Source organism: Parambassis ranga, chromosome 21, assembly GCF_900634625.1.
Source record: "Parambassis ranga chromosome 21, fParRan2.1, whole genome shotgun sequence".
Lineage (NCBI taxonomy): Eukaryota > Metazoa > Chordata > Actinopteri > Ambassidae > Parambassis > Parambassis ranga.
Genome location: NC_041041.1, coordinates 16,599,418 through 16,627,107, shown reverse-complemented (window position 1 = coordinate 16,627,107; position 27,690 = coordinate 16,599,418). Strand labels below are relative to the sequence as shown.

General features: G+C 40.7%; 2 protein-coding genes across 8 annotated transcripts in view; both read right to left on the bottom strand.

Annotated features, from left to right (window-relative positions):
• Positions 1–18,739, bottom strand: part of tns1b (tensin 1b) — a 134,043-nt gene extending 115,304 nt beyond the window's left edge. For 4 of the 7 annotated variants that reach the window (XM_028393952.1, XM_028393956.1, XM_028393957.1 and 1 more), the window contains exon 1: positions 18,383–18,738. In XM_028393952.1, coding sequence (XP_028249753.1) covers positions 18,383–18,481 — 99 coding nt within the window. In that variant the 5' untranslated portion in view covers positions 18,482–18,738. Of the gene's footprint in view, positions 1–6,000; positions 6,156–18,382 lie in introns of those variants that run through there. The other 3 variants (XM_028393953.1, XM_028393962.1, XM_028393959.1) reach the window with 2 other exon arrangements.
• Positions 18,740–22,657: 3,918 nt separating this feature from the next.
• cyp27a1.1 (cytochrome P450, family 27, subfamily A, polypeptide 1.1) lies at positions 22,658–26,431 on the bottom strand. Its single transcript, XM_028393757.1, has 9 exons — positions 26,201–26,431; positions 25,006–25,187; positions 24,600–24,799; positions 24,312–24,509; positions 23,700–23,863; positions 23,462–23,628; positions 23,309–23,390; positions 22,971–23,171; positions 22,658–22,888 (listed from the first exon to the last, which is right to left on the bottom strand). Exons 1-9 carry the CDS (start codon positions 26,429–26,431, stop codon positions 22,772–22,774), a joined length of 1,542 nt encoding a protein of 513 aa, XP_028249558.1. The 3' UTR covers positions 22,658–22,771.
• Between the last annotated feature and the right edge of the window lie 1,259 nt (positions 26,432–27,690).

The following is a 27,690-nucleotide window of genomic DNA, read 5'->3' as shown; positions in this document are numbered from 1 at the left end:
TAAATGTGTGATAGTGAGCACTTCTGCTTTGCTGAGATAATCCATCCCACCTCACAGGTGTGCCACATCAAGATGCTGATCTGACATCATGATTAGTGCACAGGTGTACCTCAAACTGCCCACAATAAAAGGCCACCCTGAAATGTGCAGTTTTGTCTCACAGCAAAATGCCACAGATGCCACAAGCATTGAGGGAGCGTGCAATTGGCATGCTGACAGCAGGAATGTCAACCAGATCTGTTGCCCGTGCATTGAATGTTCATTTTCCACCATAAGCCGTCTCCAAAGGCGTTTCAGAGAATATGGCAGTACATCCAACCGGCCTCACAACCGCAGACCACGAGTAACCACACCAGCCCAGGACCTCCACATCCAGCAGGTTCACCTCCGAGATCGTCTGAGACCAGCCACTCAGACAGCTGCTGAAACAATTGGTTTGCATAACCAAACAATTTCTGCACAAACTGTCAGAAACCGTCTCAGGGAAGCTCAACTGCATGCTCGTCGTCCTCATCGGGGTCTTAACCTGACTCCAGATCGTCGCCGTAACAGACTTGAGTGGGCAAATGCTCACATTCGATGGCGTCTAGCACGTTGGAGAGGTGTTCTCTTCACGGATGAATCTCGGTTTACATTGTTCAGGGCAGATGGCAGACAGCGTGTGTGGCGTCGTGTGGGTGAGCGCTTTGCTGATGTCAATGTTGTGGATCGAGTGGCCCATGGTGGTGGTGGGGTCATGGTATGGGCAGGCATCTGTTATGGACGAAGAACACAGGTGCATTTTATTGATGGCATTTTGAATGCACAGAGATACCGTGATGAGATCCTGAGGCCCATTGTTGTGCCATACGTCCATGAACATCACCTCATGTTTCAGCAAGATAATGCACGGCCCCATGTTGCAAGGATCTGTACACAATTCTTGGAAGCTGAAAATGTCCCAGTTCTTGCATGGCCAGCTTACTCACCGGACATGTCACCCATTGAACATGTTTGGGATGTGCTTGACCGGCGTATACGACAGCGTGCACCAGTTCCCACTAATATCCAGCAACTTCGCACAGCCATTGAAGAGGAGTGGACCAACATTCCACAGGCCACAATAGACAATCTGATAAACTCTATGCGAAGAAGATATGTTGCACTGCATGAGGCAAATGGTGGTCACACCAGATACTGACTGGTTCTGAGTCCCCAGACCGCCAATAAAGCAGAAACAAAATGCACATTTCAGGGTGGCCTTTTATTGTGGGCAGTTTAAGGTACACCTGTGCACTAATCATGATGTCAGATCAGCATCTTGATGTGGCACACCTGTGAGGTGGGATGGATTATCTCAGCAAAGCAGAAGTGCTCACTATCACACATTTAGACAGATTTGTGAAAAATGTTTGAGAGGAATGGTAATATTGTGTATCTGGAATGAAGTTTAGATCTTCAAGTCCATCTCATGAAACATGGGAGCAAAAACAAAAGTGTTGCGTTTATATTTTTGTTGAGTGTACAAAACCCAGGGTATTTTCTTTCACTCAATGTTCTGAATACAAGAGACGGAATCTGACAATCCGGGGTGACCAGGGAAGGTCACGACACAAGTCATTAAACAGAAGCCTACCATGCGTTTTTGAGGCCTCTACATTAGAGGTGGACGGATGAATCAAACCAGTTATTGGTCATTTAAAAAGAATAATTTGCATTGGTCAACAAGCTGTGGTTGTCACAAAGAAAGGTTTTCAAAATCTGCTGTGCCAACTCAGAGTCATGTCACAGAAGTTTTCTGATGACTCTACAGTTGTGGGGTGTAGATTTGTAGAGTGGGTTGGAGGGAATCACCTGCTGCTTAATGTAGACAAGACCAGAGAGATGGTGATTGACTTCAGGAGGAAGGGAACAGCATCGCAGCCCCTTTGCATCCTGGGTAAAGATGTGGAGATGGTGGAGGAATATAACTACCTGGGAGCAGTGTTGGGAAGAATACTTTTAATTCATTTTGTTTTCCAGGAATCCGTCAGTTTTGAAAGTTTTTACAATTCCTTGATACTCTTACTTGACACTCCTAAAAGCAAGCAGTATGCCTCTGTTTATATTATATTAGTGTGTGTGTGTGTGTATATATTATTATATATAGAGCTCACACAGTGAGCAAATACATGAATGAATACTTGGAAAAAATCAAAGGCGTGTGTGTTGGGGTGTTAAGTGTTCTCAGTGCAGTGTGTTGTGCATTTGTAGCCGTTAGGGGAGCAGTAATTAAGACTGGCAGTCTCGAACCAATCATAAATGGTCTATGGAGCCTCTGTGCTAATACTGAGTCTGAGGACCACATCAGTGACTTCAAACTAAAACTGAAATGGGTGTTTAGTTTACCTTGTTAAATAAAGTGGAAGGCAAATTAAATAAATGGCTCCAGTGATATTCCTTCTATCAGCTTAACATATAACAAGAGAAACACAGAAATAAATATTTAGGGAAGCAAGAAAGACTGAATTAAAAAGGGGTCCGTGCTGTTATTGTAAAGTCTGCCTTTAAATAAATGTAACCTGATTGTTGTTATGAGAAAGTTTCTCATTAAAAGAATTCAGAGAAATGAATCAGAACATTTGGCTCCATGCTTTGGCAAATGTCACGTTAGCTAAATATCATTACAGAACAATACAGAGTAGTGAGCTGCTGCAGCTCCCTTTGTTTCCTTTTAGAGAAATGAGAAAAGGAAGCCTGTGACTTTTTGGTGAAAACACTGCAAGATAGGCTTGATGCCATATGTCGGTGTATTCTTAGCTGCTTCCTGTGTTTTGTTGCAGTCAGTCTTTTCCATAGCCTGCGTGGATCTAAAACCAACAGCTGTTCTTCGCTCTCTGTTGATAATTTTAGCAACAATCTTTAATTGTGGGGGCTACAAGCGAAAAAGCATGAATTTAGTTTACTATGCAAATTTGTTAATGTGTGTGACATCACACAGAAGCAATACATTGACCTGAAACTGTATAGTCTCCATATATATGTGTCAAAATATGTAAGTTCTTAAAGGCATAGTCTCACTATTATTTCCATGTATCACTGTTAAGATTACACAATAGTGGCAAAGAGACAGAGAAGTTCCAGACAATACTATGCACACTTCCTGCCAAACAATAGGATGGTTTCACGTCTCAATCTGGCAACATCAGGTCTGTTGTCCATTCTAGGAAACCAGACAAGAGGTGAGGGAGTAAAGGGTCATTGGGTCCTGAGAGAATAAGAAGGGAAGTGGCCGGTCATGGTTCATTGTGGGTGTTTTGGTCACAGCTGGTGGCATCCATTCATTAGCTTAATTTGATCAAATCTTTTAGTAAAGTGCAGCTGATCACTAAAATCAGTGATAAAAGAAAGAAATATGAATACAAGCTTGGTACATGAAAGGTTAAAAATCAGTCACTGTACAGTTTGTAATCAAAAGGCCTGGCCAGTTAGCCGCTGCCTCCTCATTAGACTTGAGAGCAGAAGCTTCTCTGCAGCCACACTGCAGGCTTTGATATTGAGTGTGCACTCACCTTATTCCATATTTCACATGTGTTTCAGCTGTCAGTAAGATTTAGCAGAGTCTAAATGACATCATGCAGCCAGTTACACTCTGTATGCACAGGACTGCAGTGAGGGACCATTACTCCTGTAATATGAATTGACATCTGGAGAGCCTTTCCAGACTCTGTTAGATGCTGCAGAACAAATTAAAAATGAAGTTAACTAATAGCAAATAATAACATTTGCATCGGAGACCCATTTGTTTAAGTATTACATTTGTTTCTGCCCCAAACAAAATGGCCATGCTGAATACTGCAATTACCCTCGCGCCCCTCCCACTATTGATCCCAGATTTTTTTTTTTCCCCCCAAATCATGGCAGAGAGCCATGGGGAATTAAGTGAAAGCTCATTTCATCCTTTGACACTGCTCTATCTGAAGTCGACAGATGGAAACATTTTTGGCAAATTAGTAGTCGGGCAAATTCAAGTGCAGACTGGTGCAATATGGAGAATACAATGAGATACTCTGCTTTAAGGAAAGCTATAATCCCACACAAAGCTTCTTTTTACATACAAAGCCACACAGAATGGCAAAAGATCCTTCAGCACAGGTTTAAATCTTTGCAACTGTAAGCAGGAGATACTGTAATCCTCATTTACAGTAATATGCTCTCATGTGAAAGCACTACATCCATGCCATTATGTTTTTAAATCTGTTCCACTATAGCCAGTCCATAAGTTACAGCCCTCACAATGTTGATAAAATATAAACATTATTTTAATATTCATCTATGTAATTTAAATAAATCCTGTGTACAGCAACAACATTATGAAATCCAAGCGGGCAACGTTGAGCTATTTAACCTTTGCATAATCTGCACAGGCACCAGCCACACTCAAAGTAACCCAGAGTGACCACTTCACCTTTAGAGAGGTAATTATAAATCTGCCTCAAACACTAAAGGCCACTAAGCAATCATCAGCTGCTCCATAAAAGCTGAGACAGGGCAGAAACATGCAGGCCAGGGTGATGAAAAGCTGTGAAAGTCCACTGTGGTGCTGCCTCCGTCTTTCTTCACTTCACTGCAGGAACACCCATTGCACACACACTGTAAGTCCATTATTTTAACATGATGGCTGGTAGTCTAAGTTTTCTTAAAGGAGACACTATGGGTTAACTGAAGGTTAAGTGAAGGTTAATTAAAGTAGCCTGGTGTGCTCTTTTCAGACAACCAGCTGAGCCTGACCAATGCTTTGGAGTCACTAACAGATGTGGGCAAACCCTTACTGCCAAGCACACAGCCCCTTGTAAAACAGTCACCAGTGTGAAAGTTATGGCGCGGGCCATAAAGTAATTAGCCGTCCGGACACCTCAGAGAGCAACACTTCAACATCAGAGGACAGGACAAAAGAGAGACAGACGAAGAGAAGTGTGGACAAATGGACGGAGCTCAGACAGTCTTTAAGCAAGGTCAAAAAACAGACAGACGCAAAGTGTTCGCCATAAAAATCAGGTTCACACAGAACAGCGACGGACTTCTAAAAAATGTCTGAACACAAATCAAAAGGACAGAAACTTTTGGAAGAGCCTTACATGGTAACAATCAAGTCTTAAGATCACAGAGTAACCTTACATGTCTTCCGGACACAAAGAGTTTTTAACACATGCTGATTTCAATACATGGCCCAGTATTCTTCTGTAATATATGTATAGTACACAGACAATCTGACTAGACACCTTTATGTCGGTTTTAATGAAAAGGGATAGCTGGCTGGTTATTAACTTCCCTTATAATGTATTTTACAAAGAACTAAAAGCAACTTGTTGTTAGAATATGTGTGACTTAGAGTGAATATATACAGATAGAGGATAGAAGACAACAGAGCTGCATTATGTTTCTGCATTATGTCAATAAATACACTGATATATCTGTGATAGGCTGATATAGTCTCGACCTTCCTCTTTTTTTCTTTATCAGAAGGACCTGTTTAACAAACATTAGCAGCCTCATCATCACTGGCAGACACCAGGAGTTATTAGGTAAATGACTTCATCTGGAGCACATATAACAGCTGTATCTAATTTATCTTCATTCTGTAACACTTTAAAGTTTTCACTGTTGTCTCGTTAGACTGCTCTGCATGCTAATGACTGTCTCTGTCAAAGACTGTTTATGAGGAGAAAGAAACACTGTATAATCACAGATAGATGTCTGTCATCTGAAAAGACAAACAGCCAATCCTCTTACATCAAGTCATTATTATTGTTGTAAACATATGAACCCTACAGATTAACAGTCCTGTGTTAATTCTCACTGTATCTATCTGTAAAATAGAATCGTAGAATATTCTGTAGAAATAAGCTGCTTTTTAGCCACGTAAACTAAACACAACACCCATCTTTTAACATTTTCCATGCCCAAGCTTGACCGACCTCCCGACATAAGCGGATCTCTGACCACCCACAGTTCAAAATGACATGTTGCAACAGCACTCACCAGCCAGAAGGACATGGCAGAGTTGTCTTTGAAGACACCTGGGGCAATAATTCCCTCTCACAGATCCACAGCTTTCTTCAACACTGAGCGAGCTTTTCTGGGATTAACAAGACGTTGCGTTATTGTCCCTCAAAAGTTGGATGCATTCCCCAAAAGAGAGCCTGGCAGTCTGGCCCTTATCCTGACACACTTCCTGAGCTGCATTGTTAGCAAAGGCGGAGGAAACACACACGCACTATGGAAAGCCAGTGTCAAGAGATCATAACATGGAAAGTGAGAATACCAGGAGCTTATGTTTGTTCCCTGCAAATAAAAAAGTTAGTTGTTAGTTAGTTTTCCCAAGGTCAGTGTTTAAGGTGAGAACAGGTTGAAGCTGCTCGCTGATGATCGGTCACTGGACAGAACTTCACCGTTATGCAAATCACACACTGGAAGACTATTATTCTACCACCAAAACTGCACAGCTGTGATTGATACAGGTGATTCGGAGGTGCTACTTAATTTAAATTTTCAATAAAATATGCATTTGATAAGACTTTTGAACACTTGGGGGCAGAAGAACTCTGCATGATTTGATTTGATGTTAGCATGCACATAGAAATACAGATCAGCATTCATGAGTTCTTTTATTTTAATATGCAAGTTTGTATTTTAACATAAGGGGTGTCAATGAGAATATTGCATAGAGGTAAGGCATCAGACACAAGTGATGAGTCGACTAATTTAATTTTCTGTGTGCTCCTCAATACAAGTGCATTTGTTTATTGCATTAAAAAAAACTAAATTAACTGGTTCTAGCCTTGTGTTTACTTTTTGCTTTTGTCACCACTACATGCTGACAACTAAGGTGAAGAGGTCACCTCTTTTCAACCAGTTCCTTTTCAAGTAACTCCCAGCTAAACTGGCTTTGTATTTTTAAGGGACCCCGTTAATGGAAACCACCTCGGACCTGACGGATTCATTGCCACTTGTCCATGAGCAAGGAGAAGATTTTTAGGAAGCAGAGCGTGCAGCTGGAGAAGCACGGAACATTAATGTCGCTGCAGTTTGCTTTTCTCTTTTACAAGGTTTTGAAGAGTGAGGGGGATATTTGCTTTGCTGGGAGTGGAAGACGGTGGCGGAAAAGTCACTATTTGTTACAGTGAAACTACTTCTAGTTGGATCCTTGATCCTTTAATGTAGCTCACTCATAAAGATACAAAAACAGCAACTGAAACATTAAGAATACCATGGGTGTAAGTTGAAAAAGCCTCTGTGTCTATACATGTGAAACTAGATAGAGGGATCCTAAATGTGTCTATACTGTGAAGCTCTGAGCCAAAACCATATAGGACTCATTCTTCCTAAAGCCTCTCTAAAACCTCTCTGCTGGATCAAAGTCTGTGTTGTGTGCTTAGGTTTTAACATTGGGGGGATTACTTTCTGGCCGATTGTTATCGCTCCTCAAAGTGCTAAGCCATGAGTGAGGCCTCCGTGAACCGCGCTGCCAAGAGGAGTGTCTGAAATGTCTGTGTGAGTACTCCTCCCTGCCATGTGTGCTGGGGATAAAGCAGAGGCATGAGTTTAAATTGGAAGCGCATGTTGCCATGACCTCACACTTGTCATCTCTGATTAAACCACAAGAACATCCCATAAAGGCCAGTCTTTGTTTTAATACAGATAACTCCCGTGAGCAAACAAATTGCAACGCTGACTGCCCCCTGCTGGCCACTCTGGAAGAAACATTGGGGTGAAAAACCAACATGCAAATGTAAGAGCCACCTGGTTAGAGGTTAAAGCCATAGGCCAGACTGTAAACAGTAAGGTGGCTTCAGATTTTTTCACAAACAAGTAAACAGTGTGTTGAGAAATTCGCTTAAACAATTATTTAGCTGCACAGAGTTCTATCATCTCTTCGTGCAATTCCAAGAAACACAGTGGCGTCATAGACTTTGGGAGTATACACCCCACATGTGAAGTCAATGATGTAATGTGTGGGGGATGGTGCTTAGATTATTATGAATGATAGTCCCAATTACAAGATTTATGACATGTGGATATAATCTTGGAATGACTGAAAAACATTTTCCATTGAGGCGTGTGGCAAAAAACTCTGCAAAAGCAACAGCAGCATAAAAAGCAGCAGCAAGAAAGTGAAAAAAATACCAGCCTTGGTGTTATTTAAAATCCTAGCTGTCAATATGCAAGAGGCAGCCTGCACAGGTCGCCAGTCCTTTGCAGGTCTAACATACAGACTGACAACCTCTCACTGTTACACACACCTAGAGCCACATGCACGTCTTTTGTATGTGGAAGGAAGCCAGTACCCCCAGAAAACCCGCACAGACTGCCCTGTCTTTCCAAGTTTTAGTCTGTTTATATTACATGTTCTGTCACAGTTGTGAAAACCTATAACATTTTCACTGCCAGTCTGGCTAACCATGAACTGGCTTCTTTGAAGCTTGTCTCATGTTGTAAGCTAATTCCACTAGGACCTCTTTTATAGCTGACAAATGTTGCAACATGGCAACTCTGCTCAACTCTCTGTGTGCAGTTGTTCAAAGATTTTACTGCATTCTTTTGTCTTGCATTTAAGGTCATTTACCACAGGGGATGTATTTATGGTTACCAGTGATAAAGTTTCGATAAAGGCTGTGAAAAATAAATAAAGGTAAGGATTTGTAGCCGTTTAGGAAGTCTTTACAAGTAATACAAACGTGTGTGTTATTCTGTGTGTGGTGGTGAGGACACCCTGCCTGTCGGCCTCAGATGGAGGATACACTCACTGAACACGGAGCTGCATTTCTTCACAGCACCCACTGTTACCCATGGCAATAGTGACCCTGCCCAGCAGCCCAGGCATTATGCAAATGTAAATCACGCTTGACTGGACGCAAGACTGTGTGTGTGTCCATTGCATGGCTTCACATTTCACCCAAACTTTATTGGTGCCAGGGGCCCTTTGTCTACTTTAATTCAATTAACTTCTCAGAAACGGGCCTTGTTGCAGAAGAGCGATGGAACACTGCACAACCACCGCCTCGGCATGGGAGCTTTCAACAGTGTTTACATTGGAATCATTTAACACATTAGAAGAAAGAGGATACTGGTATAATAATTTTTATAACTTTCTTCTTGAAGGGGGCACATAGTCTTGTAATAAAGAAGCAAACTTACAGCTGTCAGACCTGCTCCCTGTTCCTTTCTGTCACATTTCAGCCCCCTGGGAAGGGCTTACAAAGAAAAAAGTCTGGTGCTTTTACAGTCACGTCTTAATACCAGCTGTCCTTCTTGTGCCAGTCACATTGAATGACTGCAATAACCCAAGTTCAAAGACAAATAAGGCAATAAGGCCCATTTTCTAGTATAGCCCTAACATTTTCTGCCAAAGTATAATTAATAGTTATTTTAATGGACATAGTTGTTTTTGTCTGTGCAGCAAGAAGAAGATCTTACTTGTTTTTACTTGTTTTTATGCACTAATCAAAAGTTATAAATAAATGAAAGACTGAAAAAGGTTAATGGCGATGTCCTCATCCGCTGGTTAAGGTTAAATCCACTGGTGTGTCATTAAAATCAGACTAACTCCACTTTGAAGTGCCTGGTGTCTTTCAGAAACCTCCAGATAAAATACAGCACTCTGCAGTTGTTTTGGCTACAAGCACTGCTTGAAAGAAGGAATGCATTCCCTGTTTACTGGGTGTCTTCCTAGTTCTTTTATGTCGCTGCCATTCTGTCCTCAGTCAAAATGGCAAAGACCCACCCAGACTTCAAGCAAACAGCATCACGTGGTTTTCTCAGGCAGATAAAAGGGTTGTGGAAATTCAAATGTTTGGCCAGTCTCTGAGATAATGGAGCGCAAACATCTTGATGTTTGATTTCTGCAGAACTGCAGACTTGAACAGACATGAAATCGACCACAAGTGATCTATGTTGCATGGAAATATGGCTGGTATTTAAGTTATATTCAGATAAGGTTGACTTTTAGTTGAGCAGTTAAAAAAGCGCCTAAATTGTGGGATTTACTGGTCTGAGATGTCAGAATTCTCTCACAGAAACGCACAAAGCTGATGACGCTGCCCTTAAGAGGAGTTCTACAGTAGTCATTGAATATTTTATGATGATTGAAAAACACATTTACATAGCTGTGACATCATCATGTGTCATGTGAGTTAGTGAATATGCTGATTTTCCTAAACCTAACCAAGTAGTTCTGATGTCAATACCTGGAAACAAAAGAGAGGAAAAACAGTCCAACACAGTAAGTCTGATGCTGGTTTACTGTCTTTTAACTACCCATTACCATTTGTCACCAGGGGTCAGGAGATCCCAAGCTTCCCAAGCCAATCAGATTGCTTCAAAGCAATCTGATTGGCTGAAATTAGCCCACAATTAATGGATATTTTTGACCTATATACAGTTTTACTGATTAAACTTGCCATAAACTGTTAAGTTTTATTATGGAATGATCAATTACTGGTGTGTTTAGATGTGCTAAAATAGTTGGAAAGCAAAAATGTGGTACCAGAAAAGACTTTTACAAAATAAACCACAAAACATAACAATTTCCGTCCTCTTTCGAACACTTTTTAGAGTGTAAAAAAATGATAATTTGATACCTCACCTCGTTTATTCTACAAAGGCCCTGATATGCCAGGTACTAATCTCAGAGTCTAAATTTAAAATGCACGTGTGTTAAAGGCTTAGCAGTAATATAGCACAATTGCACAAAATGACCAAGAGATCTCAGGAATGCTCCACAAAAGTGAAAGCGCATGCAGAGAAAGGAATGTTATCCTGTGAAATGATAAGTAACAGCACTACAGCAGAGAGAGCAGTTCACCGATAAAGCCGCCATTAAAGGAACGTGTTTGGTTTAATCTAATACTGTACTAGGTACTTTATCTAATGATAGGGTGTTAAATCCATTACTGTTATCTTTGAATGGGGCTGCCATTCAAGACAGGGTGAAACATGGGTGTGTTTTTAATCCATTAACGTTAATGTAACGTTTCTTCTAGGATTAAATAACATTTAGAATGAAAATATTTTATCTAAATAAAGATATTTAAACAAATCCTACTCACACACCCAAGATATATTTTCAGAGTCTGGTTATTGAGTGTCACATCTGCCACACTGTCAGACTCCTGACATCTGATTCTGTGCAAATGTAAAGTGACTTTTTCTTATCCCATGTCAACAAGCACTATATTAACTTTCATACCCAAAGAAATATTAGTATTCAGTCAGGGTTGACACACAACTGTGAAACAGATCCTAACACAATACAGTGATGGATTTGCAGGTATTCGGGCAATTTTCAGAGTCACGCCATGAAGCTGCCAGGACAGATAGGAGCAGATTATGTTCTCAGAACTCCTGTGACTAGTGTAATGTGAAATGACGTGGGATTAAAGGGTAAAACCCCTCAATTTAGGTAATCCAATATGTTATTGTCATTGTCTGGGAAAGTCCATGCAGAACCAAAGAAACAAAGTACAAACATCAACACGTTTAGGCTTTTGTACACAGTTGTTGCGGTACAGTACTTAGTCATAATTGGAGCTCAGCTTTGATGACTGTATGAAACATAGAGCTGTCTTTGTTCCATACAAATATAGAATAACTGCTTTTGGGGGGGTTATTAATAATAGAAAATAGTTCCTAAATTACTCACAGCAGGGTCTGTGAACATTATATTTGGAAAAAGGCCGGAAATATCTACCATATATATCTTTCTTCAGCAGCTCACCACAACAAGTTAGACAGATAGATCTGCAAGGCACAGGAAAAGTAACTTATTTGGGGTGAACTGTCCCTTTAATAAGCCATATAGATATCCCATTCACAGAGAGAGGCAGTGGATAAAAATCTTTCTTTTTGTAAATTCGAGAACTACTATTATGGCCTCACTACTAAGGTGCATTTTGGTTATAAAATGTCAACACTAGACCTTTTAGTTCTCAGTACTTTAAAATAGAAAGTCAAGAGTTACAGCCACTGGGAGCTATGACATATGGCCACCAAAATTTTATCACCTCAAGCTGAACCAAATGTGGATAAATTCCACGATATCTTTAAAATAATCATGTTTAAAAGAAAAAGAAGGATGGACACAAAGTCAAAGATACTTTGTGACCATTGGGAAAACCTGCTGCCTCTTATAAAGCAGCCCTTCATATTGGCATACAGCACCAATGCAACCAAAGACATTACAGGGATCAACTCCTAAATATAAAAAGCAAATTCATCTGCTGTTCAACATATCCTTTTAATGCCCTACCCTACACATGGCAAACAAAATAGAATCAGTATATTTTCAGCCTTCAGGTCACCGTAAATAAACTGCCAGAACATGTACATGTGTGGCACGTTATGCTGCCTGTGTAGGATTTCAGGCGCGTGCAACACATGTGCAGTGTTGCGTCCAGGAGTGTGATTTAATTAAAGATTCCTTTGCCTGGTGCACAGGGTGGGACACACCCGCTCTCATTAACAGGGATCAGGACAGGAACGTGGAACATGTGCTATTGAGTTTCTACTCCTGTTCTACTAATAATAAAGGCGTGACAAGATTTTACTACAGAACAATCAACTGTTCCTCCCCCTATGTTGCATTTAGAGCATCATATGTGTAGAACAACACCAAACACACAATAAAGAAGCTCATTGATGTTACATGGCAAAGACACTTCAAACTTTTGTTTTGGTCAAGAGGTCTTATACAATCCAGGGAAGCCATTACTGTCTGCACAGCTTTGTGACAGTGAGTATTAGATGATTTATGGTAACATTTCATAATGGCCATTACATCTCCCCTCAAAGTCCACAGAGAAACCACATTCCTGTGCAAATACCTATGAAATTCCTCCACAGTGGAATGTCTAAGTGTGCAAACCTATCCTTTAAAAAATCAGTGAGGGTGAACTGGCAACAATGATCTGCCTCAGCTTGTTACAAGCATTGGTGCAAAATAGAGAGAGAGGAAAAGAAAAAAGAGAGAGAGAGAAAAACCTGGGTCTTTCTTCCTGTGTGTATTCAGAGTAAATGCAGCATGTCAAGGGGGGGATTTATTACGTCCCCAAAGAAAAACATTCTCCCGATGATGAAAACATGATTGGGCGACCTGGGTAGCCAGGCCTAACTTCTGCTCCGCTGTCACAGTAATTACCCTTGGAGCCCTGTGGCATTCGACCTTGGTGAAAAAGACTGCAAGAAAAGAGAGGAGCCACAAATATCAACAAAGGACACATTTTGGGATGCGACCTGGGAGAGCTGAGCTCCCTGTCCATCACTCGGAAGTGGTGTGAATGGCTACAAAGGCCCCCAGAGTGAGACTTTGTGGGATTTCGACGTTGCCAAGAGCAAATGCCACATCGCCTTGCCAAGTATTAGTGAGAGGACAAGAAAATCCCCCCCACACGTAGAGAAATATCAACAAAACTGGAACATAAAGGCCACATTCAGGGGTACACAAAGCAGGAAGCTAAATGGTATAGGGCCAAACGGCGGCGTGTATTATGTAGCACTGAAGCCACGAGGTCTGAGGCTGAGGTGGAAGTAAGCTCTCTTCTTTACATTCCAAGAAAAGGGGCACACAACTGTGACTCTGGGGAGGAAAATACAGTTGCTCAGTGCGTTAATCTATCATTCTGACTGTCATTCAATCCACTGTGCATTGCCAAGTGAATTAAAGACACTTTAGGAAGCTCAATGGATGCCTTTTTTATCCCTTTATCTTCTTGTTCCAGAGGCTTTGTGGGCAACGTTACGCATCACTGCACCCGCAATGTCTTAAAAGGCTATTTGGAAAAGAAATATCCGCTCATCGGATTCACTTATCCTCTGACTTTAAGACGTCAGAAGGAAAAAAAAGGCTGCTGACTGATTATTAGATAAACAGTACATTCTCAAAAAAGAATTTTTTAATTGTTACTCTACTTTTCATTCAGTTTTTTAAATCTTTTAAAAGCCAAATAATGTTTTTATGGTGATATTAACTCCCTCACATATATAATACTACTTTGATTCTGCCTGGAGTATGTATTCAATTCATGCATTTACTAATGAATTCATATATAAACATCATATCCATTACTGAGAGGTTGGTTGCGATGCACACAAAATAAAAAAGCAAGTGACATTAAGCTCATTTCCACATTTCCAGATGAAGAATAGCGATAACTAAAAAAAAGCTCACAAGACTGAAATAACACAGAAATGCCCAGAAGAGGTTGAATTCCTGTGTGCAGAGGCATCAAAAGGTAAAATGACAGGGGTTAACTTTGCTGAGGCATCACAGCCTTGTCCCGGGTCAAGCACCCACCGCTCACCTCTCCGCAGACAGCACACAGAGAGGGTCTTGTTCTGCAGCCCATGTGCAGGTCAGCAACGGCAGGTAGTAGTGAAATGATAGGCCTCCCCAGAGTCGCAGCACAGAGGACACACTGTTTTCCACTGCTAAAGCATCCGCTGGAATGCAATATGGGGCGGCAGGTAACTTTCAGTTCACCGCATACCTTTATCGAAAATCTTCAAATCCAGGAAAGCCCCCGCCTGTCGTCTGACACTTTGGTGGGAATTCAGAAACAGGAGAGATAGAGAGTCGGGCTTGACAGGCATCAAAATGAAATGAGGATTAGTTCTGTAAGAAAGGGTTGTCAGCCGGTTCACTGATGTTAAAGGTTTGGTTCCATCATATGCTGGAACATAACAGACACCTGTCCCAGAAAAGCGATAAGTGCTATGATGAGCACTTTTTTTACACTCTTAGAAACAGAAAGAAGACACCATTCCTGAACAAGTACAGAAAACACTGGTGTTAAATTAGTTTGTGTTTTTGTTTTTTCCCATTCATTATTGTGCTCCACATGTAAATGTCAAACATAGCAGAACGCCACATGCAAAAACAATCGGTAGCATTGATAAGAAACTTAACAAACTGCATATAGCCTATTTTAATGAAACAGATGTTATAAGAGTGGCATGTCTCTTATAGGAAACTGGGAAGAAATGGTTAACACAGAATATGTAGACAAGCAGCTGATAGGACACTTTATTCCAATGTTTAGTTTAGGCCAGTAAGCACACTGGTCCCAGTGCAAGCGGCAGACACCACACGTCCTGTTTACACACTCCCGAGAAGCCATGAACATACATCAACAATATGTGCACCACAGAGCAAATGAAATATAGTATGTAGCCTTAATCATTTTTACCAGTAAGAGCTGCCCGATGCATGCAAAGCAATAACAACAGAAACTACAGAATGAACTATTATTCCACTTTTATTTTAACAAACAAAATGTTAGAGTTAGATGTTAGATGTTAGAGTGTTAGGATGAGCCTCCATGTTGCCATTAATGGAATATTGGGGTTATCACAATGCATATACACACTGCTTCATTACTGCTATCTTGATCGAAGGTCTGCCAGGCTCCCGAGCCTAGACGCAGTTGCTAAGATATGAATAGCTAGTAGATGTTGTTTTGTTTTGTAGATGGTGATAGATGGTACTGTGACAAATTTAACCAACAGATGCCGCAATTTTATTGTGTGTGCATGCCTGGATGTAGGATTTTTTTTTTTTCCAGGGGGACGTAGTCAAGGCGGAGGGGCATTTGTTGTCAAGGTGGGCGCCCTAACTATAAAGCACTGCAGGAAACAGTGTGAATTCAGAGTCCAGTCAACTTTTATAAATGATGTGCCTAAAGGTGGTGCATCTATATGTTTAGCTAGAATACAAGGCAAATAAAACTGGCCCACTGAGTGCTTCAACTTTGTATTAACATAGTCCACCTTTGTGCAACCTGTATTTCTACTTGTTTCTGAAAGATCCATGGCTATGTTGGTGAGGTGTGAAAGAGACAATGTTTCACTTACACTGCAGCACACATACAGTCATGACATGTTTCTCTCCACATACACGTACAAGGCATATGGCAGCATGAAACCATACAAATCTGTTTTCTGAATGTATTCATTCAGGTTTCTAGAAATCAGTCCAACTATAACTCAAACGGAGAAACAGCTTACATCCAAGTTGCTTTTTTCAACAGCAAAGGGTATAAATTCTCTGACCAGCTGACACCACTTGACACCATTAACACAATCTGACACTCCCCAATGTTTTATATTGGGCTGCTAGCTGAGCGTTCGGGTTCAAGCATTACGCTGTGATGATTCTGAGGGGAAATGGCAGTAGTAGCTAGCTGTTTACATTACTGAGATTTTTGTTAAAAGAATAGCCTATAGCACACCTTTGTCATTTAACACCATTGTTTCAACATAGTTTTTGCCCTCAGCTCACGTCCTGTCCCTCTGTCCATCATCTTGTCAGCTCATGTTTTCCTTTATACCACAACCCCTAGGTGCAAAAAGCACAACATGCATTCTTCCTGAATCCTGTTCAAGACCCCCTATTCTACTTCAAAGTCTCAGTTGTGTACTTTGGTTTTTCATGAGGGTTTTACTTTCTGACCGATTGTTATCACTCTTCAAAGCTTTGCACCCTGGGCCTCCCTGAGCGCTGCTGACAGGAGTAGCAAAAATTCTCTTTATTGTGCAAGACACACATCACAAGTTTCACACATGAAGCAATGTCTCTGTACCTGAGCACGCCTGAAAAACAAAACAAATGCTATGCAAAAAGGTCAGCACGTAGTTAAACTCCAGGGAAGCAAAGGTGTTCAACACAACTGTACACAAAGCACCAACTTTCTATTTAAATTCTGCCTGAATGAACTTTTACACAACAGCAACACACTCTACTGTTTATATTCAGCATGAGTGACACTTGGCTACCTCACTTGAGTGACTATTTTCAACACTTTAGCACCACTTCATTACTTCAACCGCAGCCCTGCTGGCAGAGTCAGGGCATTCATTTCCCACAGCCCTACACGCCTCGGTGCCAGCTGTTTGTGCCACCGGACAGCTCAGCTTCAGGCAGGAGACGCTGTCTTAGATGCACCCAAAGTGTGTGTATGTTATATACAGTACATGCACTGTATATTCATTAATATTTAAGCACCATTTCACAGTATATCCCACCCAGCGGTACTTGTACTTGACACCTACTCCTTGGCACAATATCCAATAAAAGTACAAACTACATTAGGCTAACCACACAGAACACACCTCCCACCAGCCTCAGTCAGCTGTAAAATCTTTATGACTGCCAGCGCTTGACAACTTGTTTGCAAGTGAGCAGAGTCGACTAGGTGGCTGCTATCACCCTCAAGATCCAGTCATAGAAATGCACACTTTATGGCTTAGGATCACAGTGTAGTCACTGCACAGCATTAAATCATTTCCACTGTAAAATCAGGAATATCTTGGGAAGTAGTAGGCGGTGTTGGTAAAGGAGTACTGGAGCTTATATGATGGGGCCTCAAGGGTGTATAACACAAAGACCACAGCAAAGAGGTCTGAAAATGCACATAAAGGCATGTAAAAAGAAGACGACACAAGGCTGTGGGTTGTAGTGAGCAGCTACAGTGCATAATTTGGAAGTGATTCAAAGCCTGACTGATATATTTTTGGAGTCAACTTTGATTTTTTGGGGGGAGTACAATAATAATAATAATACTAATACTGGTATATAGGCTGGTATATTTTCCACATACATTGAAACACCCTTATTGTAAATCTGAATGGGGGCGATGTTATACTTCAAACCCACCCACCAAAAGGCCCATTACAGCCACAAATTGGCATCATGACTGAACTTGTAGATCAAACACACAGGAGGAAATGTTGTGTGTTGATATTCCTGCCAGTAAGTACGGTGCTGATAGGAGTGCTGTGTATCTGCACGGAGAGCCGTGTCCAAATCCATGAAGCCTGCATGTTCGCTTCAAAATTGACACAGATGGGCGTGATTCTTTAGGTCACAGGTCACTGACCACCAGAGCCTCAGGCTGCAAAGGAGCATTATATTCACCAACTCACATATATCATCGGAGCACCAGCAGAGGCTGAGACAGACCTGTGAGTTATTTCCATTACATCACCACAGGTAGATGCTTTGATGTATAGTCAAGCATGACTGAACTTGGACTTTTCAGCAAAGGCCTTTGGCAAACATTATGGTGATTGGTTTACCTTATTCCCTCACAGGAGCAGTGTGTGAATGCCTCCACAGTGCAGCAAGACTGATGGCTGTGTGAACACTTCCAGACTTGTGGCTGTATATTCTGACTGACAGAATATGGATGAGTGTGTTATTATGGGGAACCAAAGGTCGGAAGTTCTTATCAGAAGTCGGACATAAAGATAGTCAGCAGGGTTATAAATCCTACATAACCTATATGAGTCCTGTATGCATTGAAAACAGCCCTGTCTGACACGCACTCCTGTGTGCACGCATTTGCCTCCCGCGCCTGCCATCTTTTCCTACCTTTTTCACGCTCCCTTTCTTCTTCTCCTCCTCATGTTGGTAAACGGGCATTTGCAGAAAGTCTTCTTCACAGCAGATGAAGCTCACCGTGCATCCCATCCGAGCAAAGCCAGAGCGCACACGTCCAAACCCATTCAAAGTGTTTTCAGCCGTCCGTCCCCTGCTTCTCTCACGCTGCTCTAAGTGGAGTAAATCACGGCTTCATTCCGGGTAAACACGCCTCAGTTAGGTGCAGTCTGTGTGGCATCACGGCGCTGTCAGTCGGGCGTAAGAGAAAGTTTTACGCTTGTTCAGCCACTGCGCGCTGAATGAGTGACACACTGAGCTGAGAGACTTTCACAGCAGAAGGACTGCAGGAAACAGGTAGTCTCTCTCTCTCTCTCTCTCTCTCTCTCTCTCTCTCTCTGTATATCACCTTTACGTTTGTTATGGTTCGTGATTGGTGGTTCAGACCATCACTCAGAGCTAGAAGGGACTGATTGTTAACCCTCATGCGTTGTTCGGGACATTTTTGTCCTCTGAGAGAAATTTTTCTGTTTATTTTGGCCATAACTTTGTCAATATGTGGACAAATTGAATCATTTTTCCTCAATAAGCTTAATTTTACATAAATTTTGTTAATATGATTTTAAAATTTTTCATAGGTCAACGGTACACTGTGGGCAAATTTTACCCCCTAATGTGTTGTTCGGGGACAAAAACGTCCCCTAACTTTAACGGTTTTAAAAATATATTAGATAAATATATTTTTGAATTTTTTTTGCATAGACCTTTTAATTAACTTCAGTTCTAATCAACAGTAGTAAAAAAATCATTTTCCCCCAGGATTTTAACCCTTTAATCACCAATTTTATAAGGGGTGGTGCTGAAAATTGAAAAAAAAACACACAAAATGGCTCATTTTTAATAGAAAAGGTGAATGTGGACTGGATTCTTTTTAACCTTTATTATAGTCTTGGTCATGTCAAACATCAGTAAAAAAATTGACTTTATTGCATTATTAGTTTTTGCACAGCACTGGATTTTCTTTTTTTCTCCCATTTTGTCCCATAGACTTACATTATAAACACACTTTTTTTGACTGCACAGCCATGGCACTAAATAATCATGCATTCTTGATTGTTGGTGGTTTACCCTGTTGGTAGGAGGTAACATTTGTGATTTTTACAGTTAACAACTTAATTACCATATTAACCCTTTACCTGCAGGCCTGTGCTCATGTACTGTAGTTTCTGGCTTAAGTATATGGAGTTATAGGGAGTATTTTAGCACATAATTGTGTGTCTACACACTGTGTGTGTATGTTAGAGAGGAAGAGAGCCATTTGCACACTGTCAGGGAAGGAAAGTCAGGAAAATAAAGTTACTAAGTAAGTGAAGTGTACCTAATTCAGACGTACAACGGCAATGCATAAGCATGTAAAATGAAAACATCCAGGAGTTCTGGCGTCTGAAGTTGTGGATGGGTAAAATAGCTGTTTTTTTTTTTTTTTTAGCTTTCGGAAAACACGTCCTCCAGTAGAGTGACTTTACTTTTAGGTTAGTGTCTCAGTTGAGATCACTGAATTAGTCTAAGTGAGGTCTAAGTGCCCCTTTTCCATGGTGTGTTGCGCTCCACACGACCATACGTACATGTGCATGTTACTAAATAGACACCATAGATAGATAACTTGATAACATAATAAATAATCATTGACTAACCAAATCTAATCTACAGTTTAGTCCCCTACTAAAATTAGTATTAAAAGTAGTTTAGTAAAGTAAAGTAAAGTAAATTTGTTGCAGCCCTAAAAGTAAGTGTCGGGCCCTTTGATGCTGAGAGGTTCAGACTAAACAAAACAAAAACACTAGTGGACTTGCATGCATCCTCCTGGTCATTTAATGGTGACAAGAGCAGCAAGCAGCATGAAGAGAGGATTCACCTGTGCATGAGTGAAGGATTCACTTGTGAACGAATGAAGGATTCGCTTGTGAACAAGTGACGGATCTACTTGTGCAGCCTTCACAGCTTCACAGCCTGGCCCTTCATAGAGCCAGGCTGCACAATCATTTCCAGAGATTGTGCACAAGTGAATCCTCTCTTCATGTTGCTTTCTGCTCTTCTCACCATCAAATGACCACAAGGTCACATGTAAGACCACTTGCCTTTTTGTTTTGTTTAGTCTGCACCTGTAGACATCAAAGGGCCACACGTGCATAGCAACACTTTCTTTGTTTTTGTTTACTATGAAGACTCTGTGGTTGTGTGTACTCACAGACAACAAGATCAGTGTGCAAATGGCTCTCTTCCTCTCTAACATACACACACAGTGTGTAGACACACAATTATGTGCTAAAATACTCCCTATAACTCCATATACAAGCCAGAAACTACACTACATGAGCACAGGCCTGCAGGTAAAGGGTTAATATGGTAATTAAGTTGTTAACTGTAAAAATCACAAATTTTACCTCCTACCAACAGGGTAAACCACCAACAATCAAGAATGCATGATTATGTAGTGCCATGGCTGTGCAGTCAAAAAAAGTGTGTTTATAATGTAAGTCTATGGGACAAAATGGGAGAAAAAAAGAAAATCCAGTGCTGTGCAAAAACTAATAATGCAATAAAGTCAATTTTTTTACTGATGTTTGACATGACCAAGACTGTAATAAAGGTTCAAAAGAATCCAGTCCACATTCACCTTTTCTATTAAAAATGAGCCATTTTGTGTGTTTTTTTTTCAATTTTCAGCACCACCCCTTATAAAATTGGTGATTAAAGGGTTAAAATCCTGGGGGAAAATGATTTTTTCACTACTGTTGATTAGAACTGAAGTTAATTAAAAGGTCTATGCAAAAAAATTTCAAAAAAATATTTATCTAATATATTTTTAAAACCGTTAAAGTTAGGGGACGTTTTTGTCCCCGAACAACACATTAGGGAGAAAAAAAGAAAATCCAGTGCTGTGCAAAAACTAATAATGCAATCAAGTCAATTTTTTTACTGATGTTTGACATGACCAAGACTGTAATAAAGGTTCAAAAGAATCCAGTCCACATTCACCTTTTCTATTAAAAATGAGCCATTTTGTGTGTTTTTTTTTCAATCTTCAGCACCACCCCTTATAAAATTGGTGATTAAAGGGTTAAAATCCTGGGGGAAAATGATTTTTTCACTACTGTTGATTAGAACTGAAGTTAATGAAAAGGTCTATGCAAAAAAAATTCAAAAATATATTTATCTAATATATTTTTAAAACCGTTAAAGTTAGGGGACGTTTTTGTCCCCGAACAACACATTAGGGAGAAAAAAAGAAAATCCAGTGCTGTGCAAAAACTAATAATGCAATCAAGTCAATTTTTTTACTGATGTTTGACATGACCAAGACTGTAATAAAGGTTCAAAAGAATCCAGTCCACATTCACCTTTTCTATTAAAAATGAGCCATTTTGTGTTTTTTTTTTTTCAATTTTCAGCACCACCCCTCATAAAATTGGTGATTAAAGGGTTAAAATCCTGGGGGAAAATGATTTTTTCACTACTGTTGATTAGAACTGAAGTTAATTAAAAGGTCTATGCAAAAAAATTTCAAAAAAATATTTATCTAATATATTTTTAAAACCGTTAAAGTTAGGGGACGTTTTTGTCCCCGAACAACACATTAGGGTAGTGTTTGCGAACAATGCATGTGTTAAAAGCTGCAGGGACGTGCCCTGTGCTCGTTGGGGGCCTCCTCCTGGTCCAGGAGACATTGGACCTAGAGTCTTCAAAGAGCAGAAATCCTGAAGAGGTGTGACTGGCACTCAAGTCCAATCACTTTTCATGCAATCATGTCTCCCCCTGCAGGATAATTGGTGAACTACTGATCAGACAATCATTTTACAGAGCTGCTTTTCCTAAAGCTTTTTGTCTCCTTGTTGCATTTAAATACACAATGTCATATGAAATAAGACAAAAACAGTCTTTGTACCAGCCAGTAAACATGTTCTATTTTATTTTAACAGGGAGGCCTATAGCAACATTTAATGTAATAAATGTTTTGCAAATATAGCTTCTTTTCTCTCTTTTCCTCATCATAACAAAATAATGCACACATATATAAATATATAAAAACATCAACAACACATCCGCATCCCTTATTGTTTCGAATTTTATTAAAATTTATTTTATTTTATTGCTTGCTATTTTACCTTATTTTATATTTCTAACCTGTTTCTGAGTGTGCACGGAGCACCTGGAATATAAGCAATTTCCCCCTGGGATTAATAAAGTTTTTCTGATTCTGATTCTGATTTTTCATCCCAAAGCTACCAAAGACAAAGAAAACACACAGATGAACTAAAACTGGCATTTAGTAGAGGAGCATTTTTAACCTGTTGCTATTGTCTCCTCCATCACACTGCATGTTTACATTCTGTCCACAAAGTGCAGGTTAACTTCTTGATCTGGTACCAGAACAGTGCGGTTGATGCTTTTCAACTCTCCCAATGTGGGGTCTGGCTTGATTTCAAAATGTCTGATTAGCTAGAAAAAAAAAAGAAAACACATTGTTAGGTGGCATCAATCAGTTTCAAAGGTGTGATAGCATCAGGATGGACTCACTTACCTGAAACAGAGCCGAGTACATCTCAAGCTCAGCAATCCGGCGACCAACACAGCTTCTCACTCCAAAGCCGAACGGGATGGATCCAAATGGGTTTGGCATCTCACGGCCGTCACGGAGCCATCTCTCAGGCTTAAAAGTGAATGGTTCTGAGAATGTGTCCTCATCATGGGTGATGGCATAGTGACAAAACATGAAAGCTGTCTGGAGACACAACAGTTAAAAGGTACTGATTCTAATATCAAACCATTTAAACTGTAAATCAGGAGCATAATAGAAATCTCATACTAAAAAAAAACGTACAAAAAGACAAACACTGTTAATAAAAAATACAGACTCACTTTCTTTGGAAAGTGATATCCTCCAATAAAAACGTCCTTTTCTGTTATGATCCTTGCATTCATAGGAACCACAGGATACATCCTGTAAAACAACAATCATTTCATTCAGGCTGACTGATGGCAAAACACCATCACCTCTCCATTAGGTCTCACCTCAGTGTTTCCTTGACAACAGCCCTCAAATACTGCATGCGAGTGACCTCCTCAGCAGTCGGGGTCCTGTCTGCTGGTATCAATGTGGACACTTCTTCATAGAGTCTGTCCTGGATGTCAGGATGCCTGGACAGCTCGTGCAAAGCCCATGTGAGGGTGTTGGAGGTCTTAGTCAAAGAAAAGTCATAGTAAATAAATTAGGTAAAAGCTTTAGGGCAAAAAAGATTATTTGAATTACCGTGTCCACTCCAGCTAAGAGTAGCTCGGTGACGCTGGCGTACACATCTTTGGTGCTCATCTGAGTGTTTGAGAGGAGGTACGTTAGATATTCACCCTCCACGTGCTGGTTGTTGTCCACACGCTGTTGAATGAGCTCCATTTTCTTGTCAATCAATTCTTTAGCTGTTGAATAATCGCAAAAAAATATGTTTAATTGTAGATTCTGTGACATCAACTCTTAACCCGCTTTATATTTTAAGACAATTTAAGACAAAAAACCCAAATAAGCAATAATCTTTTTGACTAATTCTGCTTTGTCAACACTACAGCTCCTATCTGATTCCTGTCTATTTCTCTACTCTATGCACAGCTGATTTTAACGTCTGTATACTGCTGGAGTTCAAACATTAAAAACATTTCCATCAGAGAAAATGAAAATGAATGTGTGTGTTTGCTCCAGATGAGACACCAAGAGAGAGACAAGCAGGGAAAGTGGGAGTTGATCGCTGTTCAGAAATAACCGACAGTGACTGGAGTGTCTGTGTTTGGCTGCAGTGAGCCTGCAGATGCTCTGAGTACTTTCATGATTTCACAAAGAAAGTCACATCACCATAATGTGTGTGGAACCCACCAAAGGTAAAGATGCCCTCCCAGCCAGCAATGTAGCGCCCCCAGTAGGGCAGTAGATTCCGGCTCCACTTGGGAGTCATTACCACAGCCATGCTGTTGGAGAACATCTGGCCGATAGCATTGATGAATTCTCCTGTGCCTGCAGGGATTTCCTTCTCCAGACACCCAAGCCTCGTTTCAAACAGTATAGAGGCGATCCCTGGTGAAAGGTAAAAAAAAAGTAATGTTCTAGAACCTGTCTGGAGAATTGTCATCCTTTAGGTTGAGCTGGAGGAAGTTTTCTACCTACCCTCTAATGAAAATAGATAAAGCTCATTGGCCACGTTGGTGACGAAATCTCCTGATGGACTGCACTGGCGCAGATATTGGATCTTCTTGGTAAAGTCTGTGACCACCTCATTAATAATCCCTCCATACTGGGCAGAGTCCTTTGGATGCAGCATCCGTTTGTTCAGCACCACCCTCAGGTTGTACCACCTGTCCCCCTCCCTGGGAATGAGAAAAATACTTTACAAAAAGGTCTCAATGCAAACACTGAGTATTGAATGGAACCAGTTTCCAGTATGGACACTCAGACCAACCCATGTGGCACTAGCACGTCATATTCAAAGTCACTTGAATCCCCTTTCTTCCCCATTTTGATTTTCTTCAGCTGCTGCAGTAAAAAGGAGCCTAGCTGCAAAAAGAGGTCTTACTCTGTAAAAGGTCCATAGCCGAATCCTCTCATATCACGATAATCCTTCCACAGGGACATGTCACCTCGGCAAGGAAACTTGTCATCGTTCCTTAGGAGCTCCTCCAACAGTTTGGGGGTGTTTAAACACACTGCCTTCAGTCCATTCCTGTATATGGATCCATATCTCTGCTTCTCATAGATCTGCAGGCAGACATACAGGAGACAGATGCATAGGGTACGAGAGAAAAATATTTACTTGACCTACTACTACAGATGACAGCTGAAACTAGCTGTCATCTGGAGGTTACTATGGAAACAATAATTTACTGTCATGCATTTTCAATAGGGACAAATGCAGTCACTCCTTAAAAATAAAAGATGGACATAGTCATCTTGACATCACCCAGTGGTTGGATGCTAAAGTTTTTTTTTAGAAAAGATGAGCCAAAATATTGTCTTTGATGCATTACTAGTTTTTGTGTAGCTTCAGATTTAAATACCCACTTAGGCCCCACTACTTCTCATTACCATATGTAACCACATTTTTAATATCATGGCCATTATAAAATACATTCATGCATTCCTTGATAGAAGAGTTTACTTTTTTTTGTTTGTTTGTTTGTTTGTTTTTTGACCATGTCACCAGAGGGGCTCTGTACCTTTGGGATATCTGTCGCTAGCATTGTTGACATATTGGCCTATGCTGACTGTGTGAAAGCTTGCCAAGCTTTGCAACACTAACTAAGGAGGGTGGGGTTTCCGTAAGGTCAATTGCACGCCTGACCTCTACACACACACCATGCATCCTTAAACGAATAGTAATCACATAACCGAACAGCAGTACAACAGGACAACATGTCAACAGAAACATTACTTCAGGATTGCTACATTATTTTTAGATGGACCACCAGATCACTGAAAAGTTATTATGTAGCGAATGTCACCACAACAACCAGTGGGAGATTTTATTTAATGAAAGAAAATGTCCATTTTTGAAGAGAAGTCCATGGGAGCCAGATGCTTTCTGGAGCCAGCCCCTGATATATTGGCCTTATTTTTCAGCCCAGATGGTTGCCGCTTGATCATAACACACCCTAAGCCCCTAAATACCACACAATCCTAGAGAATGCAATACAGTTCGATACATTTATAACATGCAAACAATCACAGTGATATAAATATATGTCTGTCTGGCACATCCTGCACTGCTGTACCTGTAGCTCATGCATACGGTTGTAGAAGCCCTGAAACACCAGTCTGTAGAGCAGCTCCACGAAGCTGGTATGTGGGAGCTCCTCCACTGTCCGAGGCCTGTCCTGAAAGGCAGAGAGGGTCCCCGGGTTAGAGGAGGCCCTTACCACCGACCTGGAGCCGATTGGGGCTATGGGGCGCAGTAGCCAGCTGCCATTCCTAGCCATTACTCTCTGGGACAGCCACACAGCCATGATGAGGGTGTAATAACAAACACAAAGGGGCCCCTGTTACCAGGATAGCTGTGCTGCAGCTAGCCTGTGACAAACAAAATCATTGTGTGAGGCATTTCGCCTCCCAGTACAGATACACAAACTCCTCAAGCCCAGCTTGAAGAGACTTTTAGACTATAGTCCAAAAGCTATGCTAAAGAAAGCAAGTAAGAAACTATCTACTGTAAATAACAAATAATTATAATGCATGATAAAACATATTCACCTCCTCTGGAAACAAAAAAATGTGGTAATTTTAAACACATGATACATACATACACATGAAACAAAGGACTTTATTGTTGCTTTTTGACTCCTGTTATGACGTTTTTCTTGGTAAAATGATTTTCTATGGTGGGCAAGAATTGGCGTATGTAAGTAAGAACAGAAAAGTAACGAAGTAGGACTCCTTTACTGCTGTACTTAAGGATTAAAAGGCCGAATCTGTACTTTACTTAAGTCTTATTTTGTTTCTCTGATTTCTGTGCATAAACAACACAGTGTAACTCCAAGTCAGTCACTTCTGTGAAATCAGCCTGTCCAGTTAGGATCAACACTGATTGTGAATCAGTTTCAGCTGCTGTTGTGCAAATGGAACAGACAACAGGTGGAAATGAGGCAGTTATCAAGACAGCCCTATAAAGGAGAGGCTCTGCAGGTGCTGACCACAGACCATTTCTCTGCTCTCATCCTTTCTGCCTGATGTTTGATCATGTTTGCATTTTGTCAGTGCTCTCACCCCTAGAGGTAGCATGAGGCGGTGTCTACAACCCACACAAGCTGCTCAGGTAGTGCGGCTCATCCAGGATGTGTTGAGCCATTCTTCTGTGGAGTGGTTGTTTAGTTTCACCAATGTCCAGATCAGAGCATTCCTCACTGCACTGGATGAAATATATGACATTAGTGTTTCTCCCTGGGAGTTTTTCTTATAAATCATTTTAACAAGCTCTGCTGAAGGGATGGCTGTTGAATGATGTGATGAAAAGGAGGGTGGTGTGTGTGTGTGTTGTGACTGTCTTTAGAGTGCAGGTGTGAATGGCACTCAAATTCAATCACTTTTCCTGCAATCATGTCTCCCCCTGCAGGATAATTGGTGAAATAATGATCACATGATTACAGAGCTGCTTTTTGCAAGGTTTTCTGAAACCACTAAACCACCAACCACTTATTAGCCTATCACACTGTATAACCTATTCACATATATTAATTATTGTTGTGTTATTTATGGTATTGTGTTACAA